This window comes from Kogia breviceps, chromosome 7, assembly GCF_026419965.1.
Source record: "Kogia breviceps isolate mKogBre1 chromosome 7, mKogBre1 haplotype 1, whole genome shotgun sequence".
Lineage (NCBI taxonomy): Eukaryota > Metazoa > Chordata > Mammalia > Artiodactyla > Physeteridae > Kogia > Kogia breviceps.
Genome location: NC_081316.1, coordinates 63,307,108 through 63,334,701, shown reverse-complemented (window position 1 = coordinate 63,334,701; position 27,594 = coordinate 63,307,108). Strand labels below are relative to the sequence as shown.

At 35.8% G+C, this 27,594-nt stretch overlaps 1 protein-coding gene across 1 annotated transcript in view; it reads right to left on the bottom strand.

The window, feature by feature from the left end:
• The window catches only part of GDPD4 (glycerophosphodiester phosphodiesterase domain containing 4), a 104,094-nt gene that overhangs the window by 54,968 nt on the left and 21,532 nt on the right, over nt 1-27,594 (bottom strand). Inside the window, exon 9 of the mRNA XM_067039522.1 lies at nt 20,398-20,554. Coding sequence (XP_066895623.1) covers nt 20,398-20,554 — 157 coding nt within the window. The remainder of the gene's footprint in view (nt 1-20,397; nt 20,555-27,594) is intronic.

Here is a 27,594-nt window from a genome sequence, read left to right as displayed (position 1 = left end):
AAGAACTAAAGAGCAAACAAACAATGATGAACAATAAATGAAATTTAAAATTTTCTAGAAGGAATCAATAGCATAACTGAGGCAGAAGAACAGATAAGTGACCTGCAAGATAAAATAGTGGAAATAATGACCACAGAGCAGAATACAGAAAAAAGAATGAAAAGAATTGAAGACAGTCTCAGAGACCTCTGGGACAACATTAAATGTACCAACATTCAAATTATAGAGGTCCCAGATAAAAAAGAAAAAAAGAAAGGGTCTGAGAAAATATGTTAAGAGATTATAGTTGAAAACTTCCCTAATATGGGAAAGGCAATAGTCAGTCAAGTCCAGAAAGCACAGAGAGTCCCATACAGGATAAATCCAAGGAGAAACATGCCAAGACATATATTAATCAAACTATCAAAAATTAAATACAAAGAAAAACTACTAAAAGTAGCAAGGGAAAAACAACAAATAACATACAAGGGAATTCCCATAAGGTTAACAGCTGATCTTTAAGCAGAAACTCTGCAAGCCAGAAGGGAGTGGCAGGACATATTTAAAGTAAAGAAAGGGAAACCCCTACAACCAAGATTACTCTACCCGGCAAGGATCTCATTCAGATTCGACAGAGAAATTAAAAAGTTTACAGACAAGCAAAAGCTAAGAGAATTCAGCACCACCAAACCATTTATAACAAGTGCTAAAGGAACTTCTCTAGTCAGGAAACACAAAAGAAGGAAAAGACCTACAAAAAAAACCCACCCCAAAACAATGAAGAAAATGGTAATAGCAACATACATATCAATAATTACCTTAAATGTAAAAAGATTAAACGCTCTGACCAAAAGACATAGGCTGGCTGAATGGATACAAAAAGAAGACCTGTATATATGCTGTCTACAAGAGAGCCACTTCTGACCTAGGGACACATACAAAGTGAAGGGATGGAAAAAGAAATTCCATGTAAATGAAAATCAAAAGAAAGCTGCAGTAGCAATTCTCATATCACACAAAATAGACTTTAAAATAAAGACTATTACAAAAGACAAGGAAGGACACTACATAATGATGAAGGGATCAATCCAAGAAGAAGATGTAACAATCGAAAATATTTATGTAACCAACACAGGAGCACCTCAACATATAAGGCAAAAGCTAACAGCCATAAAGAGGAAATTGACAGTAACACAATAATATTAGGGGACTTTAACACCCCACTTTCACCAATGGACAGATCATCCAAAATGAAAATAAATGAGGAAACGCAAGATTTAAATGACACATTAAACAAGATGTACTTAACTGATATTTATGCGGATTCCATCCAAAAACAACAGAATACACTTTCTTCACAAGTGCTGATGGAACATTCTCCAGGATAGATCATAACTTGGGTCACAAATCAAGCCTTGGTAAATTGAAGAAAATTGAAGTCATATCAAGTATCTTTTCCAACCACATGCTATGAGACTAGATATCAGTTACAGGAAAAAATCTGTAAAAAATACAAACACATGGAGGCTAAACACTACACTACTAAATAACCAAGAGATCGCTGAAGAAATCAAAGAGGAAATCAAAAAAATACCTAAAACAAATGACAATCAAAATACGATGACCCAAAACCTAGGGGATGCAGCAAAAGCAGTTCTAAGAAGGAACTTTATAGCAATACAATCCTAATTAAGGAAACAAGAAGCATCTCAAGTAAACAACCTAAACTTACACCTAAAGCCATTAGAGAAAGAAGAACAAAAAAACCCCAAACTTAGCAGAAGGAAAGAAATCGTAAAGATCAGATCAGAAATAAATGAAAAAGAAAGAAGGAAACAATAGCAAAGATCAATAAAACTAAAAGCTGGTTCTTTGAGAAGATAAACAAAATTCATAAACCATTAGCCAGACTCATCAAGAAAAAAAGGGAGAAGACTTAAATCAATAGAATTAGAAATGAAAAAGGAGAAGTAACAACTGAACACTGCAGGAAGACAAAGGATCATGAGAGATTACTACAAGCAACTATATGCCAATAAAATGGACAAGCTGGAAGAAATGGACAAATTCTTAGAAAAGCACAACCTTCCGACTGAAGCAGGAAGGAACAGAAAATATAAACAGACAAATCACAAGCATTGAAATTGAAACTGTGATTTAAAATCTTCCAACAAGTCAAAGCCCAGGACCAGATGGCTTCACAGGCAAATTCTATCAAACATTTAGAGAAGAGCTAACACCTATCCTTCTCAATCTTTTCCAAAATATACCAGAGAAAGGAACACTCCTAAACTCATTCTACGAGACCCCCATCATCCTGATACCAAAACCAAAGATGTCAGAAAAAAAAGAAAACTACAGGTCAATATTACTGATGAACAGAGATGGAAAAATCCTCAACAAAATACTAGCAAACAGAATCCAACAGCATATTAAAAAGATCATACACCAATATCAAGTAGGGTTTATCTCAAGAATGCAAGGATTCTTCAATATACGCAAATCAATCAATGTGACACACTATATTAACAAGTTGAAGGAGAAAAACCATATGATCATCTCAATAGATGCAGAAAAAGTTTTTGAAAAAATTCAACACCCACCCATTTATGATAAAACTAAAAAACCTCCAGAAAGTGGACATAGAGGGAACCTACCTCAACGTCATATAAGCCATATATGACAAACCCACAGCCAACATCATTCTCAATGGTGAAACACTGAAAGCATTTCCTCTAGAGCAGGAACAAGATAGGGTGCCCACTCTCACCACTGTTATTCAAGATAATTTTGGAAGTTTTAGTGATGGCAATCAGAGAAGAAAAAGAAATAAAAGGAATCCAAATCAGAAAAGATCAAGTAAAACTGTAACTATTTGCAGACAACATGATATTATACATAGAAAATCCTAAAGATGCCACCAAAAACTACTAGAGCTAATCAATGATTGATAATGTAGCAGGATACAAAATTAATGCACAGAAATCTCTGGCATTCCTATATACTAACAATGAGAAATCAGAAGGAGAAATTAAGGAAACACCCCCATTTACCACTGCAACAAAAAGAATAAAACACCTAGGAATAAACATACCTAAGGAGACAAAAGAATTGTATGCAGAAAACTATAAGACACTGATGAAAGAAATTGAAGACGATACAAACAGATGGAGAGATATACCATGTTCTTCGATTGGAAAAATCAACATTTTGAAAATGACTATACTACCAAAAGCAATCTACAGATTCAATGCAATCCCTATCAAACTACCAATGGCATTTTTCACAGAACTAGAACAAAAAATTTCACAATTTGTATGGAAACAGAAAACACCCCGAATAGCCAAAGCAATCTTGAGAAAGAAAAACGGAGTTGGAGGAATCAGGTTCCCAGACTTCCAACTATACTACAAAGCTACAGTAATCAAGACCATATGGTACTGGCACAAACACAAAAATATGCAACAGGATAGAAAGTCCAGAGATAAACCCATGCACATATGGTCACCTTATCTTTGACAAAGGAGGCAAGAATATAGAATGGAGAAAAGACAGCCCCTTCAATAAGTGGTACTGGGAAAACTGAACAGCTATATGTAAAAGAATGAAATTAGAACACTCCCTAACACCATTTACAAAAATAAACTAAAAATGGATTAAAAAGCTAACTGTAAGCCCAGACACTATAAAACTCTTAGAGGAAAACATAGGAAGAACACTCTTCGACATAAATCACAGAAAGATCTTTTTTGACCCACCTCCTAGAGAAATGGAAATAAAAACAAAAATAAACAAATGGGACCTAATGAAACTTAAAAGCTTTTGCACAGCAAAGGAAACCATAAACAAGATGAAAAGACAACCCTCAGAATGGTAGAAAGTATTTGCAAATGAAGCAACTGACAAAGGATTAATCTCCAAAATATACAAGCAGCACATGTACCTCAATATCAAAAACACAAACAACCTAATCCAAAAATGGGTGGAAGACCTAAATAGACATTTCTTCAAAGAAGATATACAGATTGCCAACAAACACATGAAAGTATGCTCAACATCACTAACCATTAGAGAAATGCAAATCAAAACTACAATGAGTATTACCTCACACCAGTCAGAATGGCCATCATCAAAAGTCTACAAACAATAAATGCTGGAGAGGGTGTCAAGAAAGGGAACCCTCTTGCCCTGTTGGTGGGAATGTAAATTGATACAGCCACTTGGAGAACAGTACAGAGGTTCCTTAAAAAACTAAAAATAGAACTACCATACGACCCAGCAATCCCACTACTGAACATATACCCTGAGAAAACCATAATTCAAAAAGAGTCATGTACCACAATTTTCATTGAAGCACTATTTACAATATTCAGGAAATGGAAGCAACCTAAATGTCCATAGATAGATGAATGGATAAAGAAGAAATGGCACATATATACAATGGAATATTACTCAGCCATAAAAAGTAACAAAACTGAGTTATCTGTAGTGAGGTGGATGGACCTAAAGTCTGTCATACAGAGTGAAGTAAGTTGGAAAGAGAAAACCAAATACCATACGCTAATGCACATATATGGAATCTAAAAAAATGGTACTGATGAACCTAGTGTCAGGGCAGGAATAAAGACGCAGAAGTAGAGGACAGACTTGAGGACACAAAGGGGGAAGGGGAAGGTGGGATGGAGTAAGAGAGTAGCATTGACATATATACACTACCAAATGTAAAATGGATGGCAGAGCAGCAAGCTGCTGTATAGCATGGGGAGATCAGCTTGATGCTTTGTGACAACCTAGATGGGTGGGATAGGGAGGGAGGGAGGGAGCCTCAAGAGGGAGGGGATATGGGGATATATGTATACATATAGCTGATTCACTTTGTTGTACAGCAGAAACTAATGCAACATTGTAAAGCAATTATACTCCAATAGAAATATTAAAAAAAACAAACAGTATGGTACCGGGACAAAATAAAATATATAGATCAATGGATCAAAATAGAGAGCCCAGAAATAAACCCAAGCATATATATCGAAAGAAAAGGAAAACACTGTTTTGAAAAGATACATGCACCCCAATGTTCACAGCAGCATTATTTATAATATCCAAGATATGGAAGCAACCTAAATGTCCATCAACGGATGAATGGATAAAGAAGATTTGGTGTATATATATATATATATATATATACATACACACACACACACACACAATGGTATATTCTTCAATGTGGTATATTGATATATACAATGGTATGCTCCTCAGCCATATAAAAAGAATTATATCTTGCCATGTGCAACAACAAGAATGGACTTGGAGGGTTATTATGCTAAGTGAAGTAAGTCATACAGAGAAAGACAACTAGTGTATATTTTCACTTATATGTGGAATCTAAAAAGTGAAACAAACAAATGAACATAACAGAAACATTCTCACCCTAAATGCAAATGAACTGAACTCACCAATCAAAAGGCACTGAGTGGCTGGATAGATTAAAAAATAAGACCCAACAATATGCTGCCTTTAGGACACTCATTTTAGCTATAAATTCATAAATAGGCTCCAAGTGAAGGGGTACAAGATGATACTCTAAGCAAATGATAACCAAAACAAAATGGGTGTAGCCATACTTATGACAGATAGATAGACTTCAAACCAAAAATGATAACAAGAGATAAAAATAAATATATATAATGATATATTTATATAATGATAAAGGTGTCAATACCTCAAGAAGATATAACAATCATAAATATGTATGTTCCCAATACCCAAGGACTCAGAGGAGAAATAAAGAATAATACAATAAGAGTAGGGGACTTCAGTACCCTGCTAAGAGCAATAGATACATCATCCCCATAGAAAATCTAGAAAATGTTGGAACTCAACCACACTTGAGAACAAAATGAACTTAACAAACATACAGAACATTTCATTCAACATCAGTAGAATACGTATTATTCTCAAGTATACATAGAACATTCTCCAGGACAGGTCATATCATGGGCCACAAAAAAAAAATCTTAGCAAATTTAAGAATACTGAAATAATACCAACACTCTTCTCTGACCACAGTGGTATGATATTAGTAATAATCAAAAAGAGGAAAGTGAGTAGAGCTACAAATATGTGGAAACTAAACAACACACTTCTAAACAATCACTTAATCAAAGAAATCAAAAAGTTAATAAACAATTATCTCAAAACAAATGAAAGTAAAAATACAACATATCATATTTTGTAAGATGAAGCAAAAGCAGCTTCAGGAGGAAAGTTTATATCAATAAATGCATATATTAAATTAGAAAGAGTCAAATAAACAACACAAGTTTACATCTCAAGTAACTAGGAAAAGAGAAACAAATTAAGCCCAAAGTTAGCGAAAGGAAGGAAATAATAAAAAATCAGAGCAGAAATAAATGCAATAGAGACCAGGAAAACAATGGGAAGAAAACTGATGAAACTAAATGCTGGTCTTTGAAAAGATAAACAAAATTAACAAACCTTTTGCTAGACTAAGAAAAAAAGAGAGATGACTCAAATAAATAAAATTAGAAATGAAAGAGAAGACATTACAACTGATACTACAGAAATACATAGAATTATAAGAAACTACTGTGAAAAATTATATGCCAACAAATTATATAACCTAAAAGAAATAAATACATATCTAGAAACATACAATCTGTCAAGAGTAAATCAAGAAGAAATAGAAAATCTGAACAGACCAATAATGAGTTAAGAGATTGAGCCGCTCATCAAAAATCTCCCAATGCAGAAAACTCCAATACCAGATGACTTTAAAGGTGAATTCTATCAATTATTTAAAGAAGAATTAAGACCAATCCTCTTCAAACTCTTCCGGAATATCGAGGAAGAGGGAACACTTCCAAACTCATTCTATGAAGGCAGCCTATACCGAAACCACAAGAAAAGAAAACTATTGACCAATAGCCCTGATAAGTATAGGTATAAAAATTCTCAACAAAATAATAGCAAGCCAAATTCAAGGATACATTAAAAGGATTCTACACCATGACCAAGAGGGATTTATCCCTGGCATGCAAGGATGACTCAAAATATGCAAACCAATAAATGTAATTCATCACATCAACAAAATGAAAGATAAAAATCACATGATCATCTCAAAAGACAAAGAAAAAGCATTTAATAAAATACAACAGCCTTTCATGATTAAAAAAGCCCTTAACAGATTAGGTATAAAAGGAACATATATCAACATAACAAAGGCCATATCTGACAAACCCACAGCTAACATTATACTCAATGGAGAAAAATTGACAGTGTTCCTCTAAGAGCAGGAATAAGACAAGAATGTTCACTCTGACCACTCCTATTCAATATAGTAGTGGAGGTCCTACCTAGAGAATTAGGCAAGACAAAGAAATAAAAGGCATCCAAATCAAAAATGGAGAAGTAAAATTGTTGCTATTTGCTGATCATATGATCTTATATAAAGAAAATCCCAAAGAGCCAATCAAAAAATTGTTAGAATTAATCAATGGTTCAATAGAGTGGCAGGATGCAAAATCAATATACAGAATTTGATAGCATTCCTTTACACTACTGATGAAGCATCAGAAAAAGAAATAAAGAAAACTATCCCATTCACAATAGTATTATTAAAAATAACAGAATACATAGGAACAAAACTTAACCAAAGAAGTGAAAGATATGTACAGTGAAAACTATGAGGCTTTGCTGAAAGAAACTGAAGAAGACACAAACAAATGGAAAGACACCCCATGTTCACAGATCAGAAGAATTAATACTGTTAAAAAGGCCTTATTACCCAATGAGATTCAATGGAATCCTCTTCAAAATACTAAAGGCATCCTTCACAGAGACAGAAGAAACAATCCTGAAATGTGCATGTAACCACAAAAGACCTTGAATAGCCAAAACAATCTTGAGAAAAAAAGAACAAAGCTGGAGATATCACACTTCCTGATTTCAAACTATACCTCAAGGCCACAGTAATACAAATAATATGGCACCAGCACAAAAATAGATAAATAGACCAATGGAACAGAATAAAATGTCCAGTACTAAATTCTGAAATATATGGTCAACCAATATTCAAAGAACATTCAATGGGAAAAAGACAGTCTCTTCAACAAATGGTACTGGGAAAACTGGAGAAACACATGAAGAACAATGATATTGAACCCCTATCTCACAGCACTCACCAAAATTTACTCAAAATGGATCAAGACTTAAACATAAGACTGATACCATAAAACTCTCAGAGGAAAATGCAGAGAAGAAGCTCACCAATATTGGTTTTGGCAATGACTTTTTGGACATGATGCCAAAAGCATAAACATCAAAAGCAAAAATCAACAAATGGGACTACATCAAACTCAAAAGCTCTTTTACAGAAAGGAAACAACACAATGAAAAGACAGCCTAGAGAATGGGAGAAAACTTTTGCAAACCTTATATTGGATAAGGGGGTAATACCTAAAATATATAAAGGAAGTATAGAACAACAACAACAACATAATAATGAATGTGATTAGAAAAATGGGCAGAAGAACTAAATAGACATTTTCCAAAGAGGATATAAAAATGGCCAATAGGCACATGAGAAGATGCTCAACATCACTAATCATCAGGGACATGCAAATAAAAACTACAATGAGATATTACCTCACACCTGCTAGAATTGCTATCATCAAGAAGACAAGAGACAACAGATGCCATCAAGGATGCAGTGAAAAGGGAACACTTTTACACTCATTGGTAAATTAGTCTAACCACTACAGAAAACAATATGGAGTTTCCTCAAAAAAATTAGAAAAAGATCTATCAAACGATCCAGCAATCCACTTCTGGGTATATATCCAAAGGAAATGAAAACAGGAGTTCAATGAGATATATGCACTCCCCATGTTTACTGCAGCATTATTCACAATAGCCAAGATATGGAAACAACTCAAATGCCCATCAATGGATGAATGGATAAAAATTATGTGGTATATATACACAATAGAATATTACTCAGCCATGAGAAAGAAGGATATCATGCCATTTTTGACAATATGGATGGACCTTGAGCACACAGGCTAAGCAAGATATGTCAGACAGAGAATGACAAGTACTGTATGATATCACTTATATGTAGAATCTAAAACTATCAAACCTGCAAAAAGAAAAAAACACAAAGAGTAAATCAGTGGTTACCAGGGGATGGGGATTTGGGGATAAGATTGGTGGTGTTGAAGGGTACAAACTTATACTGAGCATTAAATAAGCCATAGAGATCTAATGTATAGTATACTGAATATAGGTAATATTTTACTATATGCATGTAATATGATAAACATTGTTACAATGGCAACCATATTCAATATACAAATGTATCAAAGTGACACTGTACACCTTAAATTCACACAATGTTATATATCAAACTAAGCCAACTAAAATAAATTAATTAATTAAATGTTTGGGAAGTTTTCAGATATCTTTCTACTAATGATTTCTAGTTTAATTCCATTTTTGTCAGAGGACACCCTTGGTAAAATTTATATTCTTTTAAATTTGTCAAGATTTGTTTCATGGCCCAGAACATAGTCTATATTCTATATATTTGTTTTCCTATTTGTTCTGTCAACTACTGAAAAAAAAAGTGTTAAAATGTCTACGTATAATTGTGGATTTTTCTATTTCTCTTTTAAGTTCATCAGAGTTGCTTCATGTAATTTGAAGTTTTATTATTCAGTGCATACATAATTAGGCTACTATGTGCTTTTGATGAATTGACTCATTTATTATTATATAATGTTCCTCTTTATCGCTAATAATTTTCCTTGTTTTTGAAGATTATTTTGCCTGATACTGAAACCAAGCAGGATCCTCTCAGGCCCTCCTGGGTACAAAAGCCTTTCCATGTCCCCCATTTCTTGTTTGTAGGAAAAACGTTTCAGCCTCCTAGACCTTCCCTGAGTTCCAAGTGTCAGATTCAGTTACTAACTAGCAGGGTGAGAGAATGCAAAAAGAAAAAATAGTGCAGCGTGGGGCAGAGCCCTGGTTCCTCCTGGGGTGGGATGGGGGGATGTGCATAACAATTTGATATATATCTCTGAGTTCTTCTACAGGAACTAGGGCCCCCACCCAGGTGGAGGATGGTAACTTCAGGCTGAGCACAAGCACATGGACCCAGACTGTTTAGAACCAGAAAGCTGATGATTGAGATTCCTGGAACACCACCCTGTTACCTCACTACCAACCAATCAGAGGAAGGTTATACACCCTGCAGCCCTCCCTCCAAATTTTGCCTATAAAAAGTCTTCCCTGAAAACCATCAGGGAGTTCAGACTTTTGGAGCACAAGCTGCCCTTTCTCCTTGCTCAGCCCTTCAATAAACCTTTCTCTGCTCCAAACTCTGACATTTTGGTTTGTTTGGCCTCACTGTGCACTGGGCACATGAACTTGTGTGCAGCAACAGTATCAATATAGCCACTCCAGATTTAACTTGATTAGTGTTTGTATAGTATATATTTCTGCATTATTTTACCTTTAACCACTAAAACATATTAAAATAACATTGTGGTTATAGTTGAAATGGGGTTCTTATAGAGAGCATGAAGTTGAGTTTTTTATAAGCCAACCTGATCATCTGTTTTTAATTGGTATGATTCAACTATTTACCTTGGTGTAGGTCTACTTCTGCTATCTCAATTCTGTTCCATTGATCTTCATCTATTCTTTCATCAATATCATAAATTTTTGATTACTCTACCTTTATAATAATTCTTAAACTCAGGTAGTGTGAGTTCTACAACCTTGTTCTTTTTCAAAACTATTTTGGCTCTTCTAGTTCCTTTGCCATTTCATAAAATTTTTACACCCCTCATTAATACCTTAATAAAATAGCTTGCTAGGTTTCTTTCATCTGTGTTCTGTAGTTTTCAGCATACAGATCAGGCACACATATTTTCTTTTAGATTGATGCTCAAGTACCTGATTTATTTTTGGATGCTATTATAATGGTGCTATTTTAATTTCAAATTCCAATTCTTCATTACTGAAATATAGGATTACTGGAATATAGGAATACAACTGATTTTGTATATAGACCTTGTATCCTGTGACCTTGTGAAACTGAGATTAGTTCTAGGAGCTTTTTCATAGATTATTTTATAACTTCTACATAGACCACCAAGTTGTATGTGAATAGAAAGTTTGCCTTCTTCCTTTCAAGTCTATTTGTCTGCATGCCCTTTATTTATCTTTCTTTCCACAGTACATTGCCTAGGACTTCCAGTATGATGTTCAGTAGGAGTGGTAAGGGAGGTCATTCTTTTTAAAAAAATTTTATTTTACTGAAGTATAGTTGATTTACAATGTATTAATTTCTGCTATACAGCAAAGTTTAAGTTATATATATACATTCTTTTTTATATTCTTTTTCATTATGGTTTATCACAGGATATTGATATAGCACAGGTCCCTGTGTTTTACAGTAGGACCTTGTTGTTTATCCATTCTGTATATAATAGTTTGCATCTACGAATCCAAAACTCCTAATCCATCTCTCCACCACCCCTCTTCCCTCTTGGCAACCACAAGTCTGTTCTCTATGTCTGTGAGTCTGTTTCTGTTTGGTAGTTAAGTTCATTTGTGTCATACTTTAGATTCCACATATAAGTGATATAATATGGTATTCATCATTCTCTTTCTGACTTACTTCACTTAGTATGATCATCTCTAGGTCCATTCATGTTGCTCCAAATAGCATTATTTCATTATTTTTTATGGCTGAGTAGTATTCCATTGTATGTATATACCACAACTTCTTTATCCATTCATCTGAAGGTAAACATTTACGTTGTTTCCATGTCTTGGCTGCTGCTCTGAACATACAGGTGCATGTGTTGTTCTGAATTATAGTTTTGTCTGAATATATGTCCAGGAGTCGGATTGCTGGATCATATGGCAACTGTATTTTTAGTTTTTTAAGGAATCTCCATGATGTTTTCCAAAGTGGCTGTACCAATTTACATTAGGGAGGGCATTCTTGCCTTGTTCCCAATCTCAGGAGAAAAACATTCATTTTTTTCACCATTAAGAATAATGTTAGCTACAGGCTTTTAAAAGTTCTCCTTTGTTAGTTTAAGGAAGCTCTCTTCTATTCCTACTTTGCTGAGAACTTTTAGTCACAAATGGAATTTTTGTTGAATGTTGTCAAATGCTTTTGCTGCATCAATTTAAGTGATCGTGTAGTTTTCTTTAGACTGTTGATACAGTAAATTACATTGACTGAATTTTTAAATGTTGAACCAGTCTTACACTCCCAAGATGGACCCCCACTTGGTCATGATATATTCTCTTTTTTATGTACTCATGGATTTGAGATGCTAATGGTTTGTCAAAGTGTTTTCTGTCTATGTTCATAAGTTACAATTATCATTGATACAGAGGGACATTATATTATGATTAATTTTCTATTGTTACTGTAACAACACAAATTCAGTGGCTTGAAACAACACAAATATATATTTTACAGTTCTGTAGGATGGAAGACTTGTCTGGGTCTCACTTGGCTAAAATCGAGGTGCCAGCAGGTCTGTGCTTCTCTCTAGAGTTCCTTAGGGAAGGAAAATCCATTTGCTGTTCATTCAGGTTGTTGGCAGAATTTAGTTCCCTGTGGTTGTAGGACTCAGGTTCCCCATTTCCTTGTTGTCTATCAGCTAAGGGCCATCCTCATCTTCAAGATGCCACCAATATTCCTTGGTTCACAGCCTGGTTTCTTCATCTTCAAAAGGAGCAATGGTGGGTTGAGTCTTTCTCATGCTTTGAATATTTCCTGCCTTTTCTCCATTGTTGCAGTTCTCTGACTGCAACTAGGAAAGGTTCTCTGCTTTTAAGGACTCATGTGATTAGACTGAGCCCACCCAGATAATCCAGGATAATCTCATCATCTGAGGATCCATAACCTCAATTAAATCTGCAAAGACCTTTTTACCATGTAGTAATATATTTACTGGTTCCAGGAATTAGGGCATGGCCATTTTGGGGAGGCCATTATTCTGTCATGAAAAAGGCAAATTCTCCAAGGACACATACTAATCCTAAATATGTATGCTCTTACCAATGGAGCTTCAAAATATATGAAGCAGAACTGATAGATCCAAAAGAAAAATAGAAATCAATCATTATGGTTGAAGACGTCATTACTCCTCTCTCAGTAATGGATAGAATAGGCAGAAAATCCTTAAGAACAGAGGCAGTCTGAACATTATTAGCCAACTTGACCTAACAACATTTACAAAACAATCTCCTAAACAAATGTAGAGTAAACATTCCTCTCACATGCTCTTGGAATATTAAGACAGACCATATTCTGGACAATAAGATGAATCTTAGTAAATATGAAAGAACAGGAATCACACAAAGTATGCACTCAGATGAGAACAGAATTAAACTAGAAATCAATAATAAGAAAATAACTGGGACATCTGCAAATATTTAGAAATTTGAAAAATATTTCTAAAAAACACATGGTCAAGGGAGAAGGCTCAGGGGGAAATTTTTCTATATTTAGAACTAAATAAAAATTAAAATGCAAAACATCAAAATTGTACAATGCAGCTGAAGCAGTGCTTATAGGTAAACATACAGTATTAAATGCTTATGATAGAAAGAAAAAAGACTTAAAACCAGTAACCTAAGTTTCTACTTTACCACACTAGAAACAAAAGATAAAAATCAAACTGAAGGCAAACAAAAGAAATACAATATAAAGATCTGAACAAAAATCTATGAAATTAATAACAAAAAACAATAGAGAAATCAATGAAACCTTACTGTTCCTTTGCCAAGATCAATGCAATTGATATATCTCTAGCTAGCTGAACAAAAAGGGGAAAGAACTACAAATTATGAAAAGCAGGGATAATAGAGGAAATACAATGACTGATCCTACAGTCATTAAAAGGATAATATTTTGAAATATTATGAACAACTCTGTCCATAAATTCAACAACTTAATGATACAGACCAATTCCTCAAAAAACACAAACTATCAACAACAGTTGAAGAAGAAAGATAACCTGAACGCCATGTATCTATTAATGAAATTGACCTTATAAATAACCACCTTCCAACAAAGAAAACTTAGGCTCAGGTGTGTTTACGGTTGAATTCTACCAAATACACAGGAAGAAATAATACAAATTCTACACAGCTTCTTCCAGGAAATAAAAGAGGACAGAATGCTTTCAACTCATTTTATGTGGTCAGCATTATCTTAACACCAAAACCAGATAATGACATTACCAGAAAAGAAAAATGTAGACTAATATCCCTTGTGAAAATACTCAGAACTTTAAATTTCAAACATTATAGTTTCTTAGTTATAGAAACTCTATTTGGTTCTTTTTATATCTTATGTATCTCATTATGTTCTTGTTTTCCTTTAAATCCTTGATACAGTTGTAATAGCTTTAAAAAAAATTTTACACAAGCTCTTTTTAAAATTTTCTATTGGAGTACAGATGATTTCTAATGTGTTAGTTTCCAGTGTACAGTAAAGTGAATCAGTTATCCATATACATATATCCACTCCTTTTTAGATCTTTTCCCATATAGGCCATTACAGAGTATTGAGTAGAGTTCCCTGTGCTATACAGTAGGTCCTTAGTAGTTATTTAGTTTATATATATATTTATATATGTAAATTATATTTATATATTTATATAAATATAATATAATATATTTATATATAGTGGTGTGTATATGTCAATCCCAATCTCCCAATTTATCCCTCCCCCACTTACCGCCTGGTAAGCATGTTTGTTTTCTACATCTGTAACTCTATTTCTATTTTGTAGACAAGTTCATTTGTACCCTTTTTTTTTTAGATTCCACATATAAGTACTATCATATGGTATTTGTCTTTCTCTGTCTGACTTACTTCACTCAGTATGACAATCTCTAGGTCCCTAAATGTCCATCACCAGAGGAATGGATAAAGGAGATGTGGTACATATATACAATGGAATATTACTCAGCCATAAAAAAAGAAAGATATAATGCCATTTGCAGCAACGTGGATGGACCTAGAGATTGTAATAGCTTTTTAAAAGTCCCTTTCTGTTTAAAACACCATTTCTATCAGTCTGTCTTTTCTGGATCTTTTTTTTTAATGAGTAGATTTGCTCCTGGTTTTAAGCCACATGTTCCTGCTTCTTTGAATACCTAGTAATTTTATTATTGGCTGTTGGACACTGTGACTGCTGCACTGTTAGAAGCTTGACATTGTTGTCTCCTTTAAAGTGCAGTAAAAAAAATTTTGGCAGGCATTTACATTACTAGCAAATCAACTGGATATTTTTTAAAGCAGGTGTAAAATACCCTTTAATCTAGGGCTTATTTAGCCCTATTACTGAGGTGTGACCTTTCTGGGGTTTTTACTGAAGGCCCCATATGCCCAACAAAGTCTAGCTTCCAATATGGCTAGTTAGAACTTGAATATCTTCCAGACCCATGTGAGCTCTTAGAATGGTTCAGCTAAAAGCTCCCTAGTAGTATTTTGCCCAGGCTTGTGGCGCTTCCCTCTATTTGTGTACCTCTTAGATAGCAACAACATGCTCAAGCAGACGCCATGAAGATTTCTAGAGGTCCTTCTCTGTAGAGTTCTCTCTCCCTTTTGGTATTCTTCCCTCAAAATTACTGCCGCCTTGATCTCCCAAAAATCCAATCTCTCTCTCCTCAGTTTCACAAGATTGCCATGCTTTGCTTAGGTTCTTTCTGCTGTGTGATAGCTAGAACATGCCTCCAGGCAGAACATGAGGGCAATCATAACACTCTCCTATTATTCCCTTCTTTCACAGATCACAGTTCTGCACTGACTGCTGTCCAGCATCTGAGAATGGATATTTCATATATTTTTTCTGATTTTCTAGTTATTTATGTCAGGAGGGCACATGTAGCACCTATAAATTTTCATGGCCAGAAGTAGAAACATCAATGTTTCATATACAGTTCAACACTGTTATAAAAACTGCTCGTGTATTAAGCCTACAATATGGTAGGAGCTGTAAAATATAAAAAGGGAACCTTTACTTTCCCAGTCAATATTTCGCAGGTAAAATAATAATATAAATATGTTTCAGAGTTTGACAATTTTTTAAGTTTTAAAGAATGGATTGGAAGAACAAGGAGAGCAGTTAATATTCTCAATGCCCATAATATGTCTTATCTTAAGGGAAATAAACCAAATCTTTTGAAAACAGTTATGTATTATACCATATTAAAAGTATTTTTATTCTCCTTTCTGACACTGTTGTTTACGATAATAAATTAATCAAACAAATTCAGTTTAATTATCATGTGGTTTCTGCTTTATTCCCATGTTTGTCTGAAGGTTTTTTTCTGAAAGATATAGATCAGAAATTGGAAAGGCTAGACTCAAAATCTTGTTTGAAAGGACCGTATGGATTCTTTCTTATCTATTGATATGCAAAGAATAAACTCATGGAAACAGGCTTCCCAATGTAAGCTGACACCATCATGTCAATTAGACATCAATCCATCTGTATCAGGGGACTGAGTCAGAATTTCCAAGATTAAATTTTAGCGCAGGAGCAGATAACTTTGTGGAAGCACACTGATAACCCTAGACATAGCAGGACATTACCTATGCCAGATTGAATGAACTGATGAGAGCAGTATAATCATGCTTATTCAGTTTGGAATTTTGTTGGTATTATTTTTAACATTCTATTTTCTGATGGGCATATGAGAAAACCCATTCTCTTTTGACTATTCTCTAACTCTTATGCTTATGAAAAACATACTTTCTATTTAGTATCTTGTTCTCACCACCCCTCAGAATTCAGGTACAAATACTTTTTACTGAGTCTCTATGTTTCATGGCAATACAGTCATTTGCATGTGTTGAATAAAAATCTGTCCTCCTTTCACTGGGATATTATTGGACAAATTGATTGTGTAATCAAGGCCATTCCTAAAGGATCATATTTGAGGATACATTTCATTCAACCTGATATGACAAGCCTCCAGTCCCCACTAAGGACACAGATCTAATTGGTATTTGGAACCAATGTCTACAAGCCTTCCTAGGCAAACTGTCTGGTGTCTGTTGTTGTACATTGTCCCAGCATTACAAGTAGTAAGAATGGCCACAGACTTGCAGGAAAAGGAGAGAGGAATTTGCCCACATCTGGAAGTATACAGGTGAAACCTGGCGCAAATGAATTTATTTTGTAAATAATAGTGATAAAAAGAGTTCTGGAAAGATTTTATTAAAAATGAAATTCTAGACTCCATACATACTCTCGGGACAAAACCTAATTTAATGGTCTTAGCAGTTGTCTAACGTGGTCGGATTCTAGATTTGCTGATTATAAAAAAGGAACCTAATGTGTGTTAATTGACCATTTTTATTGTACTGATGTAAATTAATAAAGCCAAATAATACAAATCACAATGAGAGCAGTCTCTAAATAATCCACAGAAGTTATTTATGATCACAAGAGGAGAGTTAAATTATTCAAAACTTAGCAATAAGGCAAAAGGTGATTGCTGGGCCCTGTAATATCATGGTAGCACACTGTTTAAGGGTTGACCTAAGGGTCATCTGACTCTTATGGGAATGTAACTTTCCTTGAACTATCAATATTATTTACTATTGATTAGGGCCAGACTATGTAAAGTTAGATGTTGACTTGTAGAAAACTAATAAAAATGGAAATGATTTTTGTCCAGTAGAGATGCAGATGATTTTTGATAGAGAAGATAACTCCAAAGGTATGTTTTTATTATCATAGAGTATATTAACCAAGTTAACATGATAGGTTTGTATCCAATTTAGCAATGTAGTTTCAGCATTTCTTTGTTGCTCTGACTATCCGCATGTTGGTTTCTCACTTCTCTTTTGAGTGGGTTTTGCCATCTTGCTTGTTCCCACATTAATGTGCTAAATAAAACTTATACCCTGCTCACTATCTATATGCATGAGAATTATATTTTTTGAGATTTATACTTTCACAAAAGGATATAAAAATGCTCCAGAGAAATGTTGCTTTTACTGGCAAAACAGGAACTCAGCTGATCTTCTACAGGCAATTCCCAGAACTTATATATCTATTTTTATTTCATTATTGATCAGATTAAGTACTTAATTTTCACAAGTAATCTAAAGAGTAATAACTATACTGACAAATAATAATCAATTCACCACCACCATCAATCCATAACTACAACCAACCAATAAAGAGCAACCCAGAATAACCTTCACAAACAAAACCAACTTCTTTGCAATGAAAAATTATCCAAACATCCAAATCTTAAATCATGTGCCACCACTTCAACCACTTCTGACTGTGCAGCATGCAAGCAAAGAAAGCTCTACAATCAAACCTAAAATAAAGCCCCCTAGATAACCATATTTGAAGTTGAGGTTTCAGGATACCCTTCAGTAACCAGAGTAATAGTATAACTAAACACTGCAAACATACCACCTAAATATGCTAAAATAAAACTATTAATCCTAAAAAATACACAAAAATTATTAAAATAACATATCCAACCCTACCACTTACAATAAGTAAGACTTTTACAAACCATACATTACACATCAGATACAATAACAGCCTTTTCATTTGGAATACACATTTGCCAGAACATTACCTATGGCTAACTAATCTGATGTATATATATACTAACGAAGCATCTCTAGTTTGTACGTGTCTATTTATTCATGTATAGTGAGACTTATATACAGAGCCTAAATACACACAGAAACCTGGAATATCAGATTGATCCCATTATTTTCACATACGGAAACAGCATTTATAGGCTATATACTCATAGGAGAATAAGTATTCTGAGGTGATACAGTCATTACAAATCAAATTTCAGCTATCCCTTATATTAACACTAGTTAATAGAATGAATTAGAAGTGGATAAGTCTATCCGTACACAGTTTTTTTTTTACTTTTTTAACATGAAAAAGTATCAAATCAGTCTTCAGGATTAACATCAAATATAAATAAAATCCCATTCCATCTCAATACATAATCAAAATAACTGATGATTTATTTCCCTAATTCCACAATTACCTGATTAGAGAGCTATTACCACAAATGCCCCCCAACCATGCTAGCTCTGCTGCCATAGGTGCTGGCAATATGAATGCCTGCTGTCTGTCCTGCTCAGATGTTTATTGTCAAAATCAAAGACTCAGAATGAGTATATCTGATTGGTAAAACCTAGGTTACATGATTCCCTCTAGATATATGATAACCTGGAAAATGTAAGTTGTTTTGTTTTCTTTAATCTATCTTGAGAAGACAGGCTTGACTTTTAGCAAATGTAAATCTAACCTTTTGTTTTACCCACTTTAAAATATTCAGGATAATTCCAAACTCTCTAACTTGTTATTTACGCACTGCTATAATCTTCTCATAACATGTTTTCCCAGATTCTTCTCCCAATCTATCTCCCATCTCCTCCCTACCCCTCCTTTTTTCTCTCTCTCCTTCCCTTCATCCTTCATTCTCTCTTTCTTTCTTACACACACACACACACACACACACACACACACACACACACCACATCCCCTCTTGCTCCAGTATACTGTAATCTCTGAAACAAGTGATTATCACTGCCCATGGTTCCCAAGTAATGATCTTCACTCAGCTCAAATGATACCTTTTCATGAAGTAATCTCCAACTTTCTCAAGTAGAATCATTCACTCTTGTCTCAAAATTACACTGTACACAGCTTTCTATTTTTACCATAACTCTACTCGCCTATACATCTCCTTCTCCCAGAATCCCCCATAGCTATCCCTCAAACTGAGTTAGAAATTGTTCTTGTGTGTTCCTGATCAATGTGAAGTTAACTTTAGTTTAGCATTTATTGCAAAGTATTACAATTGCCTTTCTTATACTGTGAACTCCAGTAGGACTGGATGGTGTATATTCACCATTCCATTCCATATGCCTCGTGCCCAGTAGGTACTCAATAAATATTTGTTGAATGGTAAGAAAGAATCAAGAATAGATGTTTCCTAGTCTGCCTCACTGATGACTGAGCTACTCAAAACACTGAGGAAAATGCTATTTACATGGTAGGTACACTTAAAAGTTTATGAAATTCTTAGATAAAAAGAAATAAATGACAAGAGTAAATTTACAAGTTTGTCTTCAGAATTTCCAGTGAATGTAAAAAGCAGCAATTAGACTGACTGCATTACTGGAACAGTGCTCCTGCAAATACTATCAACAGTCCTGCTACCAAACTGTGATGAAATTGTGTGTATACTTGCTTATCTTCATCTAAAGTCTTTATCTCCAGGAGCAGCACATAACCTCATACAGAAGAGGGTCAATGCAGGTTTCTTGAGCTGGGGAATGTGTCTTACCTGTGGATGTGAAAACCATTTGCCTGCATTCAGAGTCGACAGGAAATCCCAATCAAATAAGGAAGGGTGGGTCAAAGAGGCATTTGGCAGGACCTCATTGATATTGGTTGTTCTTCTCAGGTCAGAGTCATGCATGAGAAAAGGCACATGATCATAACTGCAGGCAGAGAGGGAAAAGAGGGGAAGAGGTGGATAGGCTGAATTCAGCCTCCCTGGCAAATAGGGTTCTCAGTCCATCAAGGTCACAAGTCTTACTAGGGCTTCTTACTCCCTCCCAAATCTTAGCAAAGGAATAAGTAACAGTAATTTATACTTTGATGTCAATATTTTTCTGCCCAAGGAAGCAATATTTTGTGGTGTATAATAACCATGTTAGCTATGGTGAAAGAGTAGCTTTCCTATCCAGGGAATTTATGGATCAAGAAAACAATAGGTAGAGTAGTGATCTGAGAGTAAGGTGAGTGAGAAGTGGATGGGGCAAGGCCCTGAGGTCCCCAGAACCATACTAAGCAGGTACCTACACAATTTCCCTGTGTTCTTCTGACTCATTTCCCAGCTGGCAACTGCCCTGAGTATTTCTAGTCCTAGATCCTTCACATCAGATGGTATCATTAGAAAAGTTTATTATCTGAAAACTTCTGTTATCAGCTATTTGCCTTGAAGAGTCTCTGCTTTTATGAAAATCTCTCTTCCTTTATCATTAAAATATATATGAAGAGAACTCTGTAATGACCATGAAGGAGTAACAGGATTGAGACTTAGCCTCCTGTCCATAAATAAATCTAATTGGATAAAATAAGAGAATTAACTTTTTTAGGAAATGGACAATGGGGAGCACAGTATAATTATCTGAGAAAAGGCAAACAAATGAAATAGGCTCTACCATTACCCTGGCCTCATTCTTGCAGGTAAATACTGGAATGTGGCATAGGGCAAGGAGGGGGGCATCTAAAAAGTACCCAGCTATTGTACTGAAATTAGGAGAAGGAGAAAAGATTAAGGAAAGGTCAAGATAGCTAGAATTTGTTGGCTACAGTCCCAGAGACAATGGGAGCTACGCAAAAAGAAAGCATTCCAGGGAAATAGGTACAGAGGTCCCTTGAAGTATGGTTAATATCAATTTGTAAAAAAAAAAACAAAACAAAAAATATCAATTTGTACATGTGCAGAGTAAAACTCTAAGAAGTTTGCCAAGAACAACTTCCAAGAAAAGGAAAATCACCAGAAAGTTGTAAGACAATTTGCAGAGCTCACACAGGGGTGTAATTCATTCAAGTTCTATCAGTGGAACAACCTCAATAATTACATGGGCACACCTTTGAAATGGGAATAATTTAGAACTAGAATTACTTTAGAGCCTCCATAAAAGAACTTAAAAACAAGCCTCCAAAGGATCAAACTAGTCTGCAAGTAACTTAACTGCCTGCTAGAAAAAGATCAAAATTCTTTAAAGGAATACAAGAAATATACCATCCAGAATGACAAAATCACAATGTCTGGCATGTAACCAAAATTTACCAGACACGTAAAAAAGTATGAAAATGTAACCACAACCAGGAGAAATTACTCAATAAAGACAAACTTGGAAATGACAGAGGTGACAATTAGTAAACAAGGGTATTAAATCATGTAAAACAAAAATATAGATGATGCATAAAATAGATGCAAAGGAACACATGAACATAATGAAGACATAACTCTGAGGTATGAAAAAGAAATAAATGGAAATTCTAGTGATGAAAAAATATAATAACTGAAATGAAAACTTCACTAGATGAATTTAACAGCATATTTGATATTACAGATCATGTAAAGAACAGTGAATTTGAAGATGTAGCAACAGAATCTATCCAAATGATCTGTGAGACAATATCAAGCAGTATTATATATGTGTGGTTGGAGTACTAAAAAAAAGGAATGGAGATTTTGTCTGACGTTAGAGTAAGATGCAGAGATCACCTTCCTCCCCACAGATACATCAGAAATACATCTACACGTGGAACTGCTCCTATAGAACACCCACTGAACGCTGGCAGAAGACCTCAGACCTTCCAAAAGGCAAGAAACTCCCCACATACCTGGGTAGGGCAAAAGAATAAACAGAGACAAAAGAATAGGGACGGGACCTGCACCAGTGGGAGGGAGCTGTGAAGGAGGAAAATTTCCCACACACTAGAAGCCCCTTCGCGGACGGAGACGGGAAGCTTCAGAGCCACGGAGGAGAGCTTAGTAACAGGGCGCGGAGGGCAAAGCGGAGAGATTCCCGCAGAGGATCCATGCCGACTAGCACTCACCAGCCCGAGAGGCTTGTCTGCTCACCGCCGGGACAGGTGGGGGCTGGGAGCTGAAGCTCGGGTTTGGTCGGAAGCCGGGAGAGGACTGGGGCTGGCAGCGTGAACACAGCCTGAAGGGGTTAGTGCACCACAGCTAGCCGGAAGGGAGTCTGGGAGAAGTCTGGAGCTGCCTAAGAGGCAAGAGACCTTTTCTTCCCTCTTTGCTTCCTGGGGCACGAGGAGCGGGGATTAAGCGCGCCGCGTAAAGGAGCTCCAGAGAAGGCAGCGAGCCGCAGCTATCAGTGCGGACACCAGAGACAGGCATGAGACGCTAAGGCTGCTGCTGCCGCCACGAAGAAGCCTGTGTGCGACCACAGGTCACTCTCCACACCTCCCCTCCCGGGAGCCTGTGCAGCCCACCACTGCCAGGGTCCCAGGATCCAGGGACAACTTCCCCGGGAGAACACACGGAGCACCTCAGGCTGGTGCAACGTCACACTGGCCTCTGCTGCTGCACTCGAACCACACCCGTACCCCTCCCACCCCTGGCCTGAGCCAGAGCCCCCAAATCAGCTGCTCCTTTAACCCTGTCCTGTCTGAGTGAGGAGCAGATGCCCTCGGGCGACCTATGCGCAGAGGCGGGGCCAAGTCCAAAGCTGAACCCCGGAAGCCGTGCAAACAAAGAGGAGAGGGGGAGGTCTCTCCCAGCAGCCTCAGAAGCAGCGGATTAAATCTCCACAATCAACTTGAAGTGCCCTGCATCTGTGGAATACCTGAATAGACAGCAAATCATCCCAAATTGAGGAGGTGGACTTCGGGAGCAAGATATATTATTATTTTCCCCCTTTTCTCTTTTTGTGAGTGTGTACTTGTGTGATGCTGTGTGAGATTTTGTCTGTATAGCTTTGCTTTCACCATTTGTCCTAGGGTTCTGACCAACCCATTTTTTGTTTTACTTTTTAAAATTTTTCTTCTTAATAATTATTTATTTTAATAACTTTACTTTATCCTACTTTATCTTCTTTCTTCCTTTCTTTGTTCCTTTCTTCCTTCCTCCCTTCCTTTTTTCTTTGCTTTCTATTTTTTCTCCCTTTTATTCTGAGGTGTGTGGATTAAAGGCTCTTGGTGCTCCAGCCAGGCATCAGGGCTGTGTCTCTGAGGTGGGAGAACCAACTTCAGGACACTGGTCCACAAGACACCTCCCAGCTCCGTGTAATATCAAACGGTGAAAATCTCCCAGAGATCTCCATCTCAACACCAAGACCCAGCTTCACTCAACAACCAGCAAGCTACAGTGTTGGACACCCTATGCCCAACAACTAGAAAGACAGGACTAAAGCCCCATCCATTAGCAGAGAGGCCACCTAAAATCATAATAAGGCTACAGACACCCCAAAACACACCACCAGACGTGGACCTGCCCAGCAGAAAGACAAGATACAGCCTCATTCACCAGAACACAGGCACTAGCCGCCCCAACCAGGAAACCTACTCAACCCACTAAACCAACCTTAGCCACTGGGGACAGCCACCAAAAACAACGGGAACTACAAACCTGAAGCCTGCAAAAAGGAGACCCCAAACACAGTAAGCAAAATGAAAAGACCAAAAAACACAGAGCAGATGAAGAAGGTAAAAAACCACCAGACCTAACAAATGAAGAGGAAATAGGCAGTCTACCTGAAAAAGAATTCAGAATAATGATAAAGATGATCCAAAATCATGGAAATAGAATAGACAAAAAGCAAGAAACATTTAAAAAGGACCTAGAAGAAATAAAGAGGAAGCAAGCAATGATGAGCAACACAATAAATGAAATTAAAAATACTCAAGATGGGATCAGTAGCAGAATAACTGAGGCAGAAGAACGGATAAGTGACCTGGAAGATAAAATAGTGGAAATAACTACTGCAGAGCAGAATAAAGAAAAAACAATGAAAAGAACTGAGGACAGTCTCAGAGACCTCTGGGACAACATTAAACGCACCAACATTCGAATTATAGGGGTCCCAGAAGAAGAAGAGAAAAAGAAAGGGACTGAGAAAATATTTGAAGAGATTATAGTTGAAAACTTCCCTAATATGGGAAAGGAAATAGTTAATCAAGTCCGGGAAGCACAGAGAGTCCCATACAGGATAAACCCAAGGAGAAACATGCCAAGACACACAGTAATCAAACTAGCAAAAATTAAAGCAAAGAAAAATTATTGAAAGAAGCAAGGGAAAAATGACAAATAACATACAAGGGAACTCCCATAAGGATAACAGCTGATATCTCGGCAGAAACTCTACAAGCCAGAAGAGAGTGGCAAGATATACTTAAAGTGATTAAAGGGAGGAACCTACAACCAGGATTACTCTACCCGGCAAGGATCTCATTCAGATTCTATGGAGAAATCAAAAGCTTTACAGACAAGCAAAAGCTAAGAGAATTCAGCACCACCAAACCAGCTCTACAACAAATGCTAAAGGAACTTCTCAAAGTGGGAAACACAAGAGAATCAAAGGACCTACAAAAACAAACCCAAAACAATTAAGAAAATGGTCATAGAAACATACATATCGATAATTACCTTAAACGTGAATGAATTAAATGCTCCAACCAAAAGACACTGGCTTGCTGAATGGATACAAAAACAAGACCCATATATATGCTGTCAACAAGAGACCCACTTCAGACCTAGGGACACATTCAGACTGAAAGTGAGGGGATAGAAAAAGATATTCCATGCAAATGGAAATCAAAAAAAAGCTAGAGTAGCAATACTCGTATCAGATAAAATACATTAAAATAAAGAATGTTACAAGAAATAAGGAAGGACACTACATAATGATCAAGGGATCAATCCAAGAAGAAGATATAACAATTATAAATATATATGCACCCAACATAGAAGCACCTCAATACATGAGGCAATTGCTAATAGCTATAAAAGAGGAAATCGACAGTAACACAATAACAGTGGAGGACTTTTTAAAACCTCACTTACACCAATGGACAGATCATCCAAAAGAAAAATAAATAAGGAAACAGAAGCTTTAAATGACACAACAGACCAGATAGATTTAATTGATATTTATAGGACATTCCATCCCAAAACAGCAGATTACACTTTCTTCTCAAGTGCGCATGGAACATTCTCCAGGATAGATCACATCATGGGTCACAAATCAAGGCTCAGTAAATTTAAGAAAATTGAAATCATATCAAGCATCTTTTCTGACTGCAACGTTACGAGATTAGAAATGAATTACAGGGAAAAAATCGTAAAAAACACAAACACATGGAGGCTAAACAATACATTACTAAATAACCAAGAGATCACTGAAGAAATCAAAGAGAAAATCAAAAAATACCTAGAGACAAATGCCAAAGAAAACACGACAATCCAAAACCTATGGGATGCAGAAAAAGCAGTTCTAAGAGGGAAGTTTATAGCTATACAAGCCTACCTCAAGAAACAAGAAAAATCTCAAATAAATAATCTAACCTTACACCTAAAGGAACTAGAGAAAGAAGAACAAACAAATCCCAGAGTTAGCAGAAGGAAAGAAATCATAAAGATCAGAGCAGAAATAAATGAAATAGAAACAAAGAAAACAATAGCAAAGATCAATAAAACTAAAAGGTTGTTTTTTGAGAAGATAAACAAAATGGATAAACCATTAGCCAGACTCATCAAGAAAAAGAGGGAGAGGACTCAAATCAATAAAATTAGAAATGAAAAAGGAGAAGTTACAACAGACACCGCAGAAATACAAAGTATCCTAAGAGACTACTACAAGCAACTCTATGCCAATAAAATGGACGACCTGGAAGAAATGGACAAATTCTTAGAAAGGTACAACTTTCCAACACTGAACCAAGAAGAAATAGAAAATATGAACAGACCAATCACAAGTAATGAAGTTGAAACTGTGATTAAAAATCTTCCAACAAACAAAATTCCAGGACCAGACGGCTTCATAGGTGAATTCTATCAAACATTTAGAGAAGAGCTAACACCCATCCTTCTCAAACTCTTCCAAAAAATTGCAGAGCAAGGAACACTCCCAAACTCATTCTATGAGGTATCACCCTGATACCAAAACCAGACAAAGATACTACAAGAAAAGAAAATTACAGACCAATAGCACTGATGAATATAGATGCAAAAATCCTCAACAAAATACTAGCAAACAGAATATAACAACATAAAAGGTTCATACACCATGATCAAGTGGGATTTATTCCAGGGATGCAAGGATTCTTGAATATATGCAAATCAATCAATGTGATACACCATATTAACAAACGGAAGAAAAAAAACCATATGATCATCTCAATAGATGCAGAAAAAGCTTTTGACAAAATTCAATACCCATTTATGATAAAAACTCTCCAGAAAGTGGTCACAGAGGGAACGTACCTCAACATAATACAGGCCGTATACAACAAACCCACAGCAAACATCATTCTCAATAGTGAAAACCTGAAAGGATTTCCTCTAAGATCAGGAACAAGACAAGGATGTCCGCTCTCATCACTATTATTGAACATAGTATTGGAAGTCCTAGCCACGGCAATCAGAGAAGAAAAAGTAATAAAAGGAATACAAATTGGAAAAGAAGTAGTAAAACTGTCACTGTTTGCAGATGACATGATACTCTACATACAGAATCCTGAAGATGCCACCAGAAAACTACTAGAGCTAATCAATGAATTTGGTAAAGTGGCAGGATACAAAATTAATGCACAGAAATCTCTTGCATTCCTATACACTAATGATGAAAAATCTGAAAGAGAAATTAAGGAAACACTCCTATTTACCACTGCAACAAAAAGAATAAAATACTTAGGAATAAACCCTACCTAAGGAGACAAAAGACCTGTATGCAGAAAATTATAAGACACTAATGAAAGATGATACCAACAGATGGAGAGA